Source organism: Diadema antillarum, unplaced genomic scaffold (genome assembly GCF_040938485.1).
Source record: "Diadema antillarum isolate AM-2024a unplaced genomic scaffold, OU_Dant_1.0 seq00000738_RagTag, whole genome shotgun sequence".
Lineage (NCBI taxonomy): Eukaryota > Metazoa > Echinodermata > Echinoidea > Diadematoida > Diadematidae > Diadema > Diadema antillarum.
In genome coordinates this window covers 447974-463336 of record NW_027271636.1, presented here as the reverse complement: position 1 = coordinate 463336, position 15363 = coordinate 447974, and the positions used below count along the sequence as shown (strand labels likewise).

The 15363-nt window shown below is 36.8% G+C and overlaps 1 protein-coding gene across 1 annotated transcript; it reads right to left on the bottom strand.

Annotated features, from left to right (window-relative positions):
* Positions 1-2016: 2016 nt before the first annotated feature.
* On the bottom strand, positions 2017-12949 carry LOC139738365 (cytochrome P450 2J4-like). Its single transcript, XM_071649003.1, has 9 exons — positions 12553-12949; positions 10264-10437; positions 9700-9793; positions 8009-8167; positions 5973-6184; positions 4966-5088; positions 3707-3946; positions 3157-3255; positions 2017-2279 (listed from the first exon to the last, which is right to left on the bottom strand). The coding sequence occupies exons 1-9, from the start codon at positions 12722-12724 to the stop codon at positions 2023-2025; spliced, it is 1530 nt and encodes a 509-aa protein (XP_071505104.1). The 5' UTR covers positions 12725-12949; the 3' UTR covers positions 2017-2022.
* Positions 12950-15363: the final 2414 nt, after the last annotated feature.

The window sequence follows — 15363 nt, the reverse complement described above, 5'->3', positions numbered from 1 at the left end:
ACTAATTTATAGTTGTTCAAATGTAAAAATCTGAAAATCATCCGGAGGTCTCCTTTAAACGTAAACTACACAGATAACACTGGATGCAGCGTGATGTGACTTCGAACTTTGTGAATTACAGTATAACACGACAGTAATATATAACATTTCTATGTCTATTGTAACATCTTATGCTATGCAGCTAAGATCAGCAAGCTATTCATTCATTCATTCATTCATTCATTCATTCATGTTTCTATTTTCATTTCCAATCAATAGTAGGTAATACAAACGTCAAATGACAACATATCTTGTAACATAATACATCTTGTTTCATAAAGGACTTGGTGGAAATGAAAACTGAGGGGCTGCTAAAAAGCGAACGTGTATAGTGCAGTCCCCTCACTTACTCACGTTACATTACTACAATACATTAATACATAGCTGACAAAACTACAATACATGTACCGTACAAGTTAATCATTGGAAGTATACACTTTTCATTACATCGATGGTAACATGACGCATACAGCTGTGAAGCTGTACAAAATGTCGTTATTACTATCTATGCGCGTTTTTAAATACGGAAATCAGTATTCATCAATATTCGCTCGAAGCCCACCATGTATAGTGTAATCTCCATGTACTAAGCACTATGATTCGTTAGCTTTTACTAAAACGTGATTCAATTGCAACGGATTATGCCACGGCAAAGGTGACCGAGTGTGATTTGACAACAAAGTTGTATGTCATACATCATAAATAGTTGCAAACTTGAACGTGATTTGCTTTCACACCAGGGTAGTACTTCATACGAGTACAAAAATTATATTGTTTTGAAAGGTGTCCCCATGCATGCGACTGACGTTGTTGAGAAATGCAGACAATATTACCTATCGTGATATCAATCTGAAGAATCAATTATTTTCTTTTTCAACAACAATATAAACAACTATTTTATGATTGCAAGAGTCATCATTCCATTAACATATTTTCCCCTTACAATCGAAATGCAGGTACTCGATCCTATTCATTCTTACCCGAATATCTATTCAAGAATATAAAATAGCTCTTATTTCTCTCACTATCATCACACGAGTATATCTTTTATTTGTAACATCATAACCGATAACGAGTGATTCCTTTCTGACGGTAAAAAAAACAACTATATTACATAGAGAATAGTGAGGTAACCACGTCGTAATCAACAACTCACCACAAAATAATAGTACACTAAGATGGACACGAAACCAATAATGATTTTGTCATGACTGGTGTTGTATAAAATATACCAAGATAGTTCGTCACTTTTGCTTACAGTTAATGGCTCGCAGGGATGAAGTTATTGTCCAAGATTTCCTCTTCATGGCGTGGATCCTACTATCTTTCTACCTATCGGTCTTTCTCTTTTCTTGTTTATTTTCCTCCTATCTCCTTACCCATTTTACAGTTTCCTTTCTCAAGAAAGTCGTGTTGCGGTTTTGCACCTTATTTTTTTTTCAGCTTTTATCTCTTTTATCTAGTTTCCAACAAAAGTTCAATTTCCATAAGACATTTGAATACACATAATCAGTACAACACTGTCACCAGGAAAAATGAAAAACTGAAGAACAATATATATATTGCCATACATTACAGCATTCACTGTCGACCACAGTACTTAAACAATAAGCGATCAATATCAGTGACCAGTTTTGAACTGAGATTCACGTAAAAATCCCGACACACGACGTGTAATAATTCCACTTCATTTCTTCCATTTCCTTTTAACATTGATTACAAACATGTATTATTTCTAATAAATTGGAGGTACATCAAAATAACTACAAGACATTTGAATAAACATTCCAAGCGTAAATATAAGCAGGTAATTAATGGGATACTAAATGAAAAGAAAAAAGATTTAAGCGCCTACTTTGAGCGTTTATAAACATCCCTTCAATTGTTAATAAAATCTTTGAAAGTGCTAAAAAAATGAATCTAGACATTGAATCACATTGGTTTGCCGATGTGTTCATTTTTGATATGTTCCTCGCCAGCTGTTTATTTCCTCTTGCTAATCACGATTTGGTATGGGGTCAGCAGACGTCCAGAGACTGTTTTCGGGATGGTTTTGCAGAGGTTCTCGCTCTCCTTGCCCGGTACCTTGGAGAAGGTGTAGTTCTGGAGGAACCAGGAGAAGATGAGGAAGAGGTCGGCCTTAGCAACCGCCTCACCGAGACAGCTACGGCGACCTGCTCCGAACGGCATGAAGCTGGGAGGGTGCTGACGAACAGTGCTTCCATCATCCAAAAAGTGCTCTGTCGTGAAGGTGAGTATTATTCGGATATGAGTAGAAATAATTCTTTCGTAATTAAGAGTACATTATTATGATGACATCATCGGATTAGAAGCTACCTCAACGGCATTTGACTGATTGTTCCTGTCTTCGTCAAGAAGTGTTAACGAGTAACACTATAGTTTCGCGATTTATCAAATTATCAACTCACTTGTTATTCTCGCAGTACTACCAGCCCAAAGAATTTATGGGTTATGCAGGGCTTTTATTTGCAAAAATCTCCTTGTGGACTGCATTGTTTGAAACACCATTCCAGCCATATTTCACATATTTATTCTTTTCAAACCAAAGCCGGATTTTTTGTGTGTGTGTGTTTCTTAAGGTTAATGCGTAAGAAGTCAATCAAAGCGATGTATTTAAGCAAATGTTTTCATTTATTCTGATCATGAAAGATTAACAAACCTACGTTCTTTTACTCTAAATTCATCATCACATTTTTGTTCGCAGTATTCTCGTATTCGGCAGAACTAACAGGATAAATTGATGTATTCATTTTCTATAACTTTCGCAAATGAAACCATCAGCTTCACTCTATGCATTTAAAAGCACAACAAAAATAGCGAAAAATATAATATTTTGTAGTCATATGAACATAATATGTCTTTTTATTCCATGAATTTAAACGACATTCGTTGTCCTCATTGTTTCACGTAAATAATTTTTGAGCTTGATAGATTCACATGATGTTGTGTCAATGTTGTTTTGTTTACTTGGTTTCACTTATTTGTAAATGCGTGCATGCGTATTTGCGTGAGGACATTATTATTATTATTATTATTATTATTATTATTATTATTATTATTATTATTTTGTTGTTGTTGTTGAAGAGTTTTTTTCACCTGGCTTGAACGATTCCGGATCACTCCATTCGTCGGGGTCAAAGTGCATAGAGTGGATGTTGATCATGACGGTGGTTCCTTTTGGTATGGAGTAGCCACCTGTAGGGGGAAAAAATAAGAAGAGTGCCATTACATTCATGACTGTGATTAACAGTGAAGCGAAGCTATGCCACAAGAAAGATCCGATAGGACGTTTACATATCATTTTAAAACATTCATTTTAAAAATGCACCATCAATTGCTGCATTTTCCAATAAACCGGATAAAAAGGGGAACAAACAAATGTCAGATCTATTAATTTGTTTAAGACTGGCTCTGTAAACTATTTAGTAGTCACTATAAATGTCACAACAACTCATATGAACTGGAAAAACACATTAAAATATTATGTTTATGGCAACAATATGGCAACAAATGCATATGCACCATTCTGTAAGTACTTAGCATAGCCTGGTGAATAATAAACTTTATCTTCATCCTAGTTCGTAGTCGCCTGTCTTTCGGTGATAACTAGAAATTTTATTTGAGGTTCTGCAGCGAGTGAACTTACGAAGTGTAGTGTCGCGAGTGGTAGAATGAGGCAGAGCCGTTGGCAAAATAGTGCTATACCGCATCACTTCGTACAACGTGGCCTCGGTATACGGCAGCGTCCCTCGGTCCTCTATGGTTGGCACACGATCACGGCCGACCACGGAGTCGATCTCCGACTGGACTTTCTTCTGCACTTCCGGTGTCTCGGCAAGGCAGGCAAAAGCCCAATACAGTGTGTCGATAGTGGTCTGAGTACCAGCTGGATTTTAGCGAATAGATAAAGGAGTGGCATATCCAAATTGGTAAAATGTTTAACTATTCACGGGCACTCTGTTCAGAAAATTGTATCAAAGGCAAGATACCTTTCAAATAAATAGAATTAATTACCTCTTACACAAAACGTTAATAATAATATTTATATCTCATACTAAACGGACTTGATACAATTGTAGTTCAAGAGTGTACATGTAGTGAAAATACATACTCACACTCACACTTACATACACACACACACACATACACCAAATATCCGTCGTCATCATCATCATCATCATCGTCGTCGTCATCATTATCACCATCGTTATACTCTATACTGTCTGATAGGTCACTGTTTATTACAAGCTGTCTTTTGTCCTCTTTGATTCATTCTTTCTCTCGCGGGTTCTCCAACATGGATTCCTCCATTCAGCTACTGGGGAGATCTAGAGCTACAGTGGGTCTCTTCTACCCTATGTATAGCCACAGCTGCCGTCTTACCCCTCTGGTAGTTAACCCATCTCCATGGTAACATAACTTATCCATAGCTTCAAACTTCCTGACCTTGAGTCCGAGTTATGTTACCCATTTCTTTTCTATTTATTCATTCATCCATTTATTTTTGTTTAATTTTGCTGGTATGTGCGATAGTTCTTCGTCGATTGATGATGAGGATGGCGATTTTGCATGAAATCAGATATTTTCATTCTTATATTACGCCACTAATTGTTTTGTATCAGACGTGTTTACCTATGCATCTGGAAAAAAAAGTGTTATGTGTTTTAGGATGGGATGCAATGACTGCGGAAATGCAGGTTCACCTCCTTCCACCCCAACCTTAAGGGGAATTCCCCATCATCCTTATCTAAAAACAAAAACAAACACAAAAACACCTGTTACCAACGTCATCATACAGAAATATGAATTGGCTGTAAAATAGTGACTGTGATGAGTAAGAAGGAGCTTATTTGAATCATTAAAAAACTATTATTACTACTATTACTACAACTATTAGTTCATTACCAGAAAATATATCGATGATTGTCATCAAGATGTGAGCATCAGAAAGCTTGTCCACATTTTCACCTTCCCTTTTAGCGTCCTCTTGAGTCTTTAGCATCATGCTGTAGAAATCATTGATGTTTTCTGAAAGGAAATATACAAGAAAGTGAGGGAGAGAGAAGGAACAGACAGACGGACGAAAAGTTCATAGTCTGATTAACATGTATGTCCATTTTGCCATATTAACCTCAGTGTTTGACTTGCAAAATGATATGCTGCGATTAAAATAAGACATGCACGCACATACCTGTACATACAGGAATTACAATGTTCCCAGGTAGTTCGTACAATTACACGTACCTCGGCCAAAAGAAGGGAGAGTTTAGGAGGCCATAAAGGAATCAGGACGTGGTAGGGTAGACGGGCGGTCGATACATTAGAAATGTTGTGGATCAACTACCTCTCCAGTTTTAAAGCAATTAAAAGGAAATTGGCAAACGTGTTGAGCTCGTGTAAAGTTGTGCAGGGCACATTTTTCAATGGGAGCGGATGATGCGTTCTCATGGTAACTTCAGCGACATTTCCAATTCCTTTTGTTTTTGCTGCTGGATGAGGAGTGTTCTGGACATGCTTTGAACCTCAATACCAAAAAGGTCCATTAGTACCTATGAAGGTCTTTGGAAAGTATGCACTGGTCAGAGAGATCCTTGTTTGTTTGTTTTCTTTTTCACATTTATCTATCTGTAACAATGAACCCGCCTGAAAAGTGCTTAATTTATTCATAAACTGATTTCACATTTACACCAGCCGTACTTGCAAGGAAGCACACTGTATAGGCCTATACAAAATAGAGGCTACCAGTAAACGAGTCATTGCATAATGCCCATCAGATGGGCAACATCTATTCAATGATTATCAAACTGTGGTTGAACTATTGGTTAAGGACTTTGATCAAGCAAGTTCTTCAAAGACGTCTTCTGCAAATGTAAGATCGCAAAGTTGATGGCAGAGGGAGAATTAATGTATACCTGGATCGTATTTCTTTTCCCGGTGCTCGGCCAACTCGGCGTTGATCATATCTTTGAATGCTTCTGTTACGTTCTTGATGAGGCGTGGACCCGAGGTTGGTATATACCTCGCCAACTTGAAGAAGTCAGCCGCAAGACCCAGCCCGAAACTCGCGTTCGCATCGTCGTTCAGTTGCATCCATCCGTTGACTTTCGGGTCGTGAAGCTCATAGCTACCGTGGAGTTCAACAATTGAAATTGTGAGGAAATGTATTCTCATTTCTTTCCAAGAATGAATGAAATTTAAACTGTAACGGCGTTAATACGCCTCCAAAGAGAAAAAGTTTAATTTCAGCAAGAAACAGCTCTAAGTAGAAAGTGTTTCGTTCCATCAGTACATTATTCGTAACTCCTACTCTGAGTTTATCTTAACAGACAAGTTAAACTATGGAACAAGTTATCAAGTTTTGGATTATTGAGGACGCCAATACGCCAGCCAATCGCTATTAAGCATCCTTTTCAGCAATTTTAGTAGCTACAGACATAGTCATGAAGAGCATTATGATTGATAAACAAATTGGTACTTGGAAAATCAAACTCATATTTATCCAGATCCAGCTTTCCTCAAACAAATTTAGTGTACATGAGTAAAATCTGTAAACCAAAAAAATCAATTCTAAGATCAAGGGACAATTTGATATGAATAAAGATGGTATCATTTTGATTTGTAGAAAGGATATACTCAAAGTTAAATATATTTTTTTCTTGAAAACTACAAACAACATCTACAGATAATCTGCAATATTAATATATTAAATATAAAATGAGAGTCGAATTTCTTTACTGAAGTACAGGACCGATGGTAATTCCTAAATTTGATATTCCAAATTGGCCGTACTGCGGAGAAGCAAATAAATTCTGTAGACCTAAATCGAGTTGTATATGTGAAATTCTTGAGGTTTGGTGTGAATATACTTTCTTTACTATAGAACAACGGAAAAGAAATTACGAGATTTGATTCAATTCATTCAATATATAATACACTGAGATTATTCTTGACATAACGATGATTGAAAAGGCATTTTAAAGTTAAATCATCCACTCAATGATGAAAGATCACCATTTTAAAGTTAAGAACAATTTCGGTGCCAAATATGATGCCTATCTTATGCAGACTGTTTTATATTTTTTTCTGTCATTAATGCCATCCCCTTAGGGTGGAAAAAGTGGATTAAAAGAAAATCAGTAAATGATAACGAAAAAAGATTCAACAAGAAGATGAAATATATAAATTGTTGAAAAAAACCCCGAAAGTATGACGATATTTACACCAAAAACTATGCGATATTAAAGATATTTCAATCACATAAACCTGAAAAGAAAAATGTAGACAATAAAAATTTAGACTTGTTCAAAATATTTGATATATTCCGTAAATCTACACTCTACATCAAGACATTACTTGTATTTCAATGTAAAACCTCACATGCAATTATTAGGTTTTTGCTTTGGGTGTCTACGACATAGGCCGCTCTACATTTCGTTCGACCTCCATAGAAACGATTTCACATTTGCTTTTAGAATGTAGATTTTTTTATGTATGTGATAATCTTTTTAAATTATTATTATCACTCCATTACCTTTCTCATTTCTTTCCTGTTCTCATCCAAAGCAAAGCCATATTATTAGCATGGAATTCGCCTTACATGAATCAGGTGAATTCAAATGCGTGTTTTTAACTTTATTTTGACTTACTGAAACTGCACTGGTCTTACACTCGAAGAACAGTGAACAATTCTAGCGCTTTTTTTTCATATTTCACTTATTATGTGTTAACAGAAGTAAAGGTTTGAATTTTTCACATAAAGATATAACAATTAGAATAAATCACAGTTTCTATCAAGAAAAAAATTTGTTCCGTATTGATTAAATACTGAAGGTTGTGATTCTATTGTTGGCAGAAGAAGAAGAAGAAAAAAAGAAACATGAACTCGAACGTGGCTAAGAAGGATTTCAATAGTGTAAGCAAACAAAATATTTTCACTTTAGATTATTACCTCTTCCCAAAGCACATCTGTGTGAGGACATTGTACATCAGAAGGGTTAAGAGAAGTCTTGGGTCGATCGGTTTTCCCTCATTCTCGGCTAGCTCCTTCTCCAGTTTTGGGTAGACACCAGTAATCAATTTTTCCAAAGGCTTGCCCATTGCAAAGTGCCTGGAAATGAAAAAAGATGTGATTAATCAACCAATTGGTTTAAATCCCAAAACAAAATGAATTTTATAGCAAGAATAATTATGAATAAATTCAAACGGACGAGAGAAAGTACCAACTATTTTAAGAAATAAAACAAATTTCTCGCTGTCATCTGCTTCATCTGATTTTGTGACACTGTTTTCGGTTGTTTGAATACTTTACTACAGTTGATTCTCTGTACAAGAAGCTTAGTTATTCCAGTGTGATTAAAATATGAGCTGTGGTTCATGTTTGTGGAATTTTGTACAGTCTACATGTCTACTAATCGTACCCCTAACCATAACCCTCATTTCCAAAGAATGGACACGAGTTCTTTGACATATGATAGGACTGTTTATTTCAGGGTAAATTCATAGGAGAAGGAAAAACAATAAAAGGAGTTATATTGTAGTCTTTCTTCAAGGAGCGTCCGGCGGAATATGGGAAGACCCGTCTCCTTCTTGCACATTTCACAGTTGTATAGTGAAAGAGAAACCCGGGGGTTTCACGTGAATACAAGAAAAGAAACATGACTCTCAAAACTATCAAAACGCGTCTTTATGCGTGGGATTGAATCATTTCCAAGTGCTAGACAGGAAACAGCTTCTTTCTCAAGCTCTTAAAGGAGACCTCCGGATGATTTTCAGATTTTTACATTTGAACAACCACAAATTAGTTATACTGAGAACAGACTTTCAGAATTTACGATAACTGGGATGAAGAATAAGGATATTTTCGAAATGTATAGCAAATTGCAATGAACAAGGATGATGATGACATGGCAGAGTCACCATTAGAATGCAGGAGTTGCGGCTCAATTAGGAAGCAGCACAAAAGAAGAAGGCATGCATAGATTATACACAGGTGAACTCCCAAGCAGGCGGTATTGCAATTGAATTACACTGATACATTTCTGAAATATGTGAGCCTCTATGTCATCATCCTTGTTCAGTGTAATTTGTTTAAGGTTTTTCAAACTATTGTGTCTCTGCTCAAGAACCACAATAAATTCCACAAATCTATACATGGAGTTGCCGATCTAGTACTACATGATGTGAAATAATGAAAATCGTTTGGAATGTCCCTTTCATCTTTCTCTCTGTGGTTGTCATAATCATAGGATATAAAGCAATTCTCTTCCTGAATTTGACGCCCATAGCTTCAAATTCATACCACGTAAAAAACAACAAACAAAATCAAAAACGAAAACATGGTGGTTTAACCTCCTGGGGTATTGTGGAGAATGTTTCCGCTTTAACAAAGATGAACTAGAAGACAGGCTGATAATCCGCGGCAACTTTAATTTGCCTTGCTAAAGATGATTACTTTGGCCGTTAGAGTCATACTGTAACGTGCAGAGGCAGATCATGATTGTGTGACCATTATGCAGAACTTATTCCCCGACATTCCCTTAGATCAACGGTTATGGCACCTCGTCGACATGAGGGTCTACAAATAAGACCTGTGAATGATTGTAGTGATGTCAGAGGCTGACAGGCGTAGGTCTACATTACCTGAGAGCTGTATGGCCAAGCTTTCGGTGGAGTCTCCACGTGTCGGAGTAAGGACTTAGTACGATATCCCTAAACCCATCACTGAACACCTCGGCTGCCCATCACAAAAGAGGATACATTTAAACAATACGTTAGATAAATTCAATTCAAGACATCCATGGTTTAAACAACGTGAGACGTGTAGATCTTCCGAAAACATAGGCAATTGTTATATTGATTTTACTCAAGAAGTTACGTGCGTTGAAACTCACATTACTATCTGCACAGCAAACATGTTACCATCTTCATACCATCTTATTATTCTCTTCTTATTTGTGAACAAGCGTTACTTCATCATCCAACTACAACTTCTTACTGCTATGATGACGACGGACATACGAACAAAGGCAAGATGAACAAGTCATTTCCTTACAACACAGAAAAATACAGGTCTATTATGTAGATTATGCAGTCGTTCAATTCACTTCAAGCCTAGACGACAAAATATTAGTTAATTACAGTTGCACAATGACTAACAGAAATACTGTCTCTCAATCTTAGTTTGTTTGTTTTTTCTTGACCTACATGTGTAAAAGTCTGGCCGTCCAGCGAAATCCACACTTTGTTTTACAACAGCCTCTTTGATAACGTCTTTGCGATTTAAGACCACCATCCATCGCTCTCCAATTTTAAGCCCAAAGATGTCACCGTACTTCCTCGCCCAGTTGCCGAACACCACTTCAGGACTATCGTTCATATCTGAAGTAGAAAATAAAGGAACAACAGAAAACAAAGCCATGACTTCATATAGGTCCTTGTATGTCTCTAATAAGCAGGAAAAACTACAGTCGAAATATTCGGCACTCGGTGTAACACTCTATAGGACATTATAGTGTATGTGTGTGTGTGTGTGTGTGTGTGTGTGCGCGCGCGCGTTAGAGAGATATTTTATATTATTATTTCTTTTTTTTTCTCTTAAAGATTTACATGATTCTGTACCGGCATTGTTAATGTCAACTAGAAGATATTTACGATAACGGACGTATAATGCCGATGACATTTTTAAAGCCTTTTTAATTGGTATTGAAGAAGACTGTTTAACGAGAATTATGAATGCTGTAATGGATAAGAGGAATGCTGAAGGCATGAACAGATTAAAGCAAGCTGATCAAACAAATTTGATATTGACATAAAACTGAATACAGAAGAATAACTTCCACCGTATAAACCTTCTATGAGAATCTATCAATGTCATGTCAAAGACTTGTAAGACACCTAGTTAAGAGATAAGGCACGGCCTGACATTAGCGGGTTTTTCCCTTTTTCTTCGTTTCATGAAGTTTTATACGTTTTTCTTGACTGTTCAGGGCGCAAACTTTGATTGTCAGGCCACAAGAAAATGAAACGATATGAAACGACCAAGAAGTTCAACACTGATTTGAAATAGTACAGAGTTAGTATAATAAGCTTGTGTTGAGCATTTGTTTTCGGTTTCTGTTATTACACGGTCTTTCTTGATACACTGTACAAAGAACAACTTTATGAGAGTTGGTTGCGCAACAGATAATCTACAGCTGAAAGGGCGGATCCAGCGGTGGCGAAAGAGGGGGGGGGGGATGGTTGACCCAATATCGATGGGTCATTAACCCAGCAAGCCCCCCCCCCCTCCTCAAAAAAAAAAATATCATTCACGTCTTTTACTATATCATGACATAACTCGGACATTACAAGCTAGCTGTTGAAGCCTTCATATCTTACGGTGACGACACAGGGATTTCACTAAATCTTTATAAATGTTTGCAACTTTTAAACTTTGGAACTTTTATCCCTCAAGCGTACTAATGTCGTGTTCTAATGTTTCTGCATTCCCTGAATTCACGTAAAATGCATTTTGTATTCGGGATATATAAATTTCCGTCTGAAATGCACTAAAGTATTTGGACTCAAACATTATATTTATGTCAGACGAACATTGGGCAACCCTATGCTATGTATAGTAGTTGTCATGAATATATTTATTTGAATATTGTGACGGTGGTAAATCATAAGGCTATATTCTGAGATCCAATTACGATTATAACTGACAACCGAGTCTTCGCAGCAGATTGGTGTATGAACAATGTGTCAGTCTGTGACCATGATCTAGATAGTGTTCCTGAAAAAAAAAACAACTTTGCAAGCAATGTACCGCAACAGTCCAATAATGTCACGAGGACTGGTCTGACATAGGAAAGATAAACCACAAATGTCCTCAGAATCAGCACCAACTCGTTATGTACATGATGTATATTGAGATAGAATTAAACGTTGTTCTTTAATCGTTGGGGAGAAACATTCCATCTCTGCTTCTTTAACCCATGTACACCGTTTTCCTTTCAAGCCTTACAGCATGGTATTTACTATTCCAAGTGTCAATAGTTTCGTGGTAGTCTTGCCTAGTTAAGCCTCGTAGCAGTGTTTCAAATTGTTACAAGTAGTCTTCGGTCGGAACTTTCCTCTCTCTTAACTGTCTGTTTGTTTGTTTGTTTGTTTGTTTGTGTTTTTAAAGATAACTTGAGGATCCATAAATATCTTAAGGATACAACGCCATGATTACTCACTAACATTTAGCCATAATTAACTCCTTTTGATCCTTACATATTATTATTAGCTAGATAACTATTTGTTTGACTCAACAGGTAGATGCTCATCCCTGGTTCGTGTCTGATAATGCATAGCTACCTACAGTGGTAAAGGATTTATCCAACGGATTCAACGGTGTACAATTTTATTGTCTACAGTCAGTTGAGAGGAGTAAGTAAGTAGTTCTACTGTTCCATGAGGAACATGTAGTCCATGCCAGTGGATGGTTATGGAGGTTTAATAGCTGCTTACCAAAGATGCTTCCTACGAACGGCAGACCCCGCGGCCCGGGAGGGAATCCGCTCGGCCGCAAGACGCTCCAGAACGCCATCGAAGTCAGGATGACTACAAGAGCGGCAGTGATGGTCAACGCATTGACCTGTCCGAAACTGGACTCCGAGATCGCTCCGAATATATCGAACATGATGGCGAAGAAAGCTGTTGAAATGTGGATGTACGATTTGGCTTTAATTGCAACCAAGAGTGTGAGTCCCAGTAATGCGCCACTTAACTTGACGGGCTCCAGGTTACCAGTGCGCTAAGCTCAGTTCCACTCAGTAATTGAAACATGCAGAACCTATCTCGTATTTATTCAGTGTACTTAGACAGGGCTATTCAAGGTCGTACTTTTGTGGGATCTACGCAGGAATCCCTCTTCCACAGACTTCCGTTATAATCAAAGCGCTCTTGCGTAGAGACGAGGGTCCTATTCAAAAGCAGATAGCGGTACATTACGGTGTTGACACTTGGTTTTATATAGAGAGACAAAGTGTAAGACCACCATTGCTTGTTACTGTTTGTGAACGTGCTTCGTTAATAGAGGAGTGTGTATTGTCCATTTTCTTTAGCCGCACATAGTGTAATGTATAAGCATTATAGCCATACATACACCAGATCAGAACTGCCAAATATTACGACCATACATCCTGTGGTGGACTGTATTACTCTCCAAGAAGAGAAGATAGAAGAAGAAGAAGAAGAAGAAGAAGAAGAAGAAGAAAGACATTTGTACATGATATTCGCACGTGTTGATGACTATGCTTTTGAACTTTCATTGTAGTTTGCGTGTATATTTTTTTTCTTGTTTTCTGCATTAGAAATTATAGGTACACACTTTTTTTATAACTTGCGTAGCAGTTCTCGAACAGATTATATGAAAATGCGAATGAGTCATTTGATGATGATAATTACCTCAAAATTTTCTATTTCTCGTTCACAAAAAATAACGGTTTTTCTTTTGGCTATAAAAGTGTAAAAATTGTTAATCCTGTAGCGAAATAACGTCCAATATAGTGATCAGTCAGATATAAGAAGATTTCAGTCTGGGGCATAACAAACAAACTGGAAATTCCAAGATCTTGTGTTCAAACCACATCGAAGTTGTGAGCGATGACATCATCAACTCACGTATTTTGCATTTTCACAACGACTACTTCAAAAATATAAACAGAAAATAACAAAACTTCCCAACTTCACGACTTCCCATTTTTCCCGATTTTGATCAATTTCTTCCTGATATGCTCATTCATGTTTACTCTTTCTTTTTTAAACAACTGCTCCGGAATTGGTCTAGTCCAGAATTGCCCTTGTAGGCAACTTGATTTATGTGGCGTTAATGGGTACCGTTTCATCAAAGTTGTCAGCGCTGAAAAGTTGTCAGTCTCTGACAATTACCATAGTAACAGTCACTGACCAAAGCTTCTCAGCCAATCAAAACCAAGGATTTTACTGAAATAGTCACTCATGTCAGGGTTGACTATATTGATGAAACACCCCCTGGAGACATCAGTCATTGTCACCTTTATCACCTTAACATTATCACAACTTCAATAACCATGATGACGATGCTGATAATGACAAAGTAATGAAATTCAGATTTAAACTTAAACCGCATAGATTCCACATCATCCAACAGTAATCAGATTATCATGATATAATTCTTACATTTGACGTGACTCCGTATTTGTGGGGTACACAGGCTACAACATTACAGCAATATATATATATATATATATATATATATATATATATATATATACATATCTACGTCCATTGTGATGTTGTATACTTCGCCTGTTCATTGTCTGCAAGCAAAGTCAACAGTTAATTTTTGCATTATGTCGTCATTGTGGTCATAAATGTTTATCAACACTGAGGAAAAATTAATGTTCATTAATGTTCATTTCACAAGCCCACAGTGTTATCTGCCTGTGTAAGTCATATTCGATTCTGTACCTTTCACGAGCACATGGTTCATTTGCCACTGGTTATGTCATTCTGATGGTGACTGGCTGGGTTGACGACAATAATTTAAATCCTCAGAGATTACACAAATGAATAGAAGCGTGGTATGACAATTCATTTCTGCTGTAATAGATACAATGAACACATATGTATGACAAGTGATGATACTTTGATAATGGCGTAAAACACGCAAAACACGGGCGAATGGCCCTACTCCTCAAGGTAAACTTGAAACGTACACATCATGGTAGCATTACGAGTACAGGGGAATTAAGAAATAATAATGCTATTTGGAAGGGCGTCCTCATGCGTCTGATACCGCTCAGAAAGGCACATTTTTACCACATCATGCTGTACTAAACTTGTTGAATCAACAGTTTTTCTTCTAATCATATTTTTTAAACGTATAGAATATAATTACGTAAAACTACGCAATAAAAGAGACATGAATGCAATTCTGATTTCACAATGTATTGTTATAATGTAACATAGCGTATATTACACCACACACACACACACACACACACACACACACACATATATCTATATTTTTTTATATATACGGTATAATGATACATATAACGAACATGAAATAAGCATATTATGTTTACTATATATTTAGACATATAACATATTGTATTGAATAAATATCCTCATGTTTGCCAAGTGTCCTAGCTGTATATATTTTGTGCTTAGTTTGCGACAATGAGATAGTTGATTGAGATTCTCTCTCCTGCGTACAATCTTTCCATACTTGTCATTCTTATTTTTTTTTCCATTTTCCTCCGTTATCTGTTTCTCTTTGACACATTTCTTTTG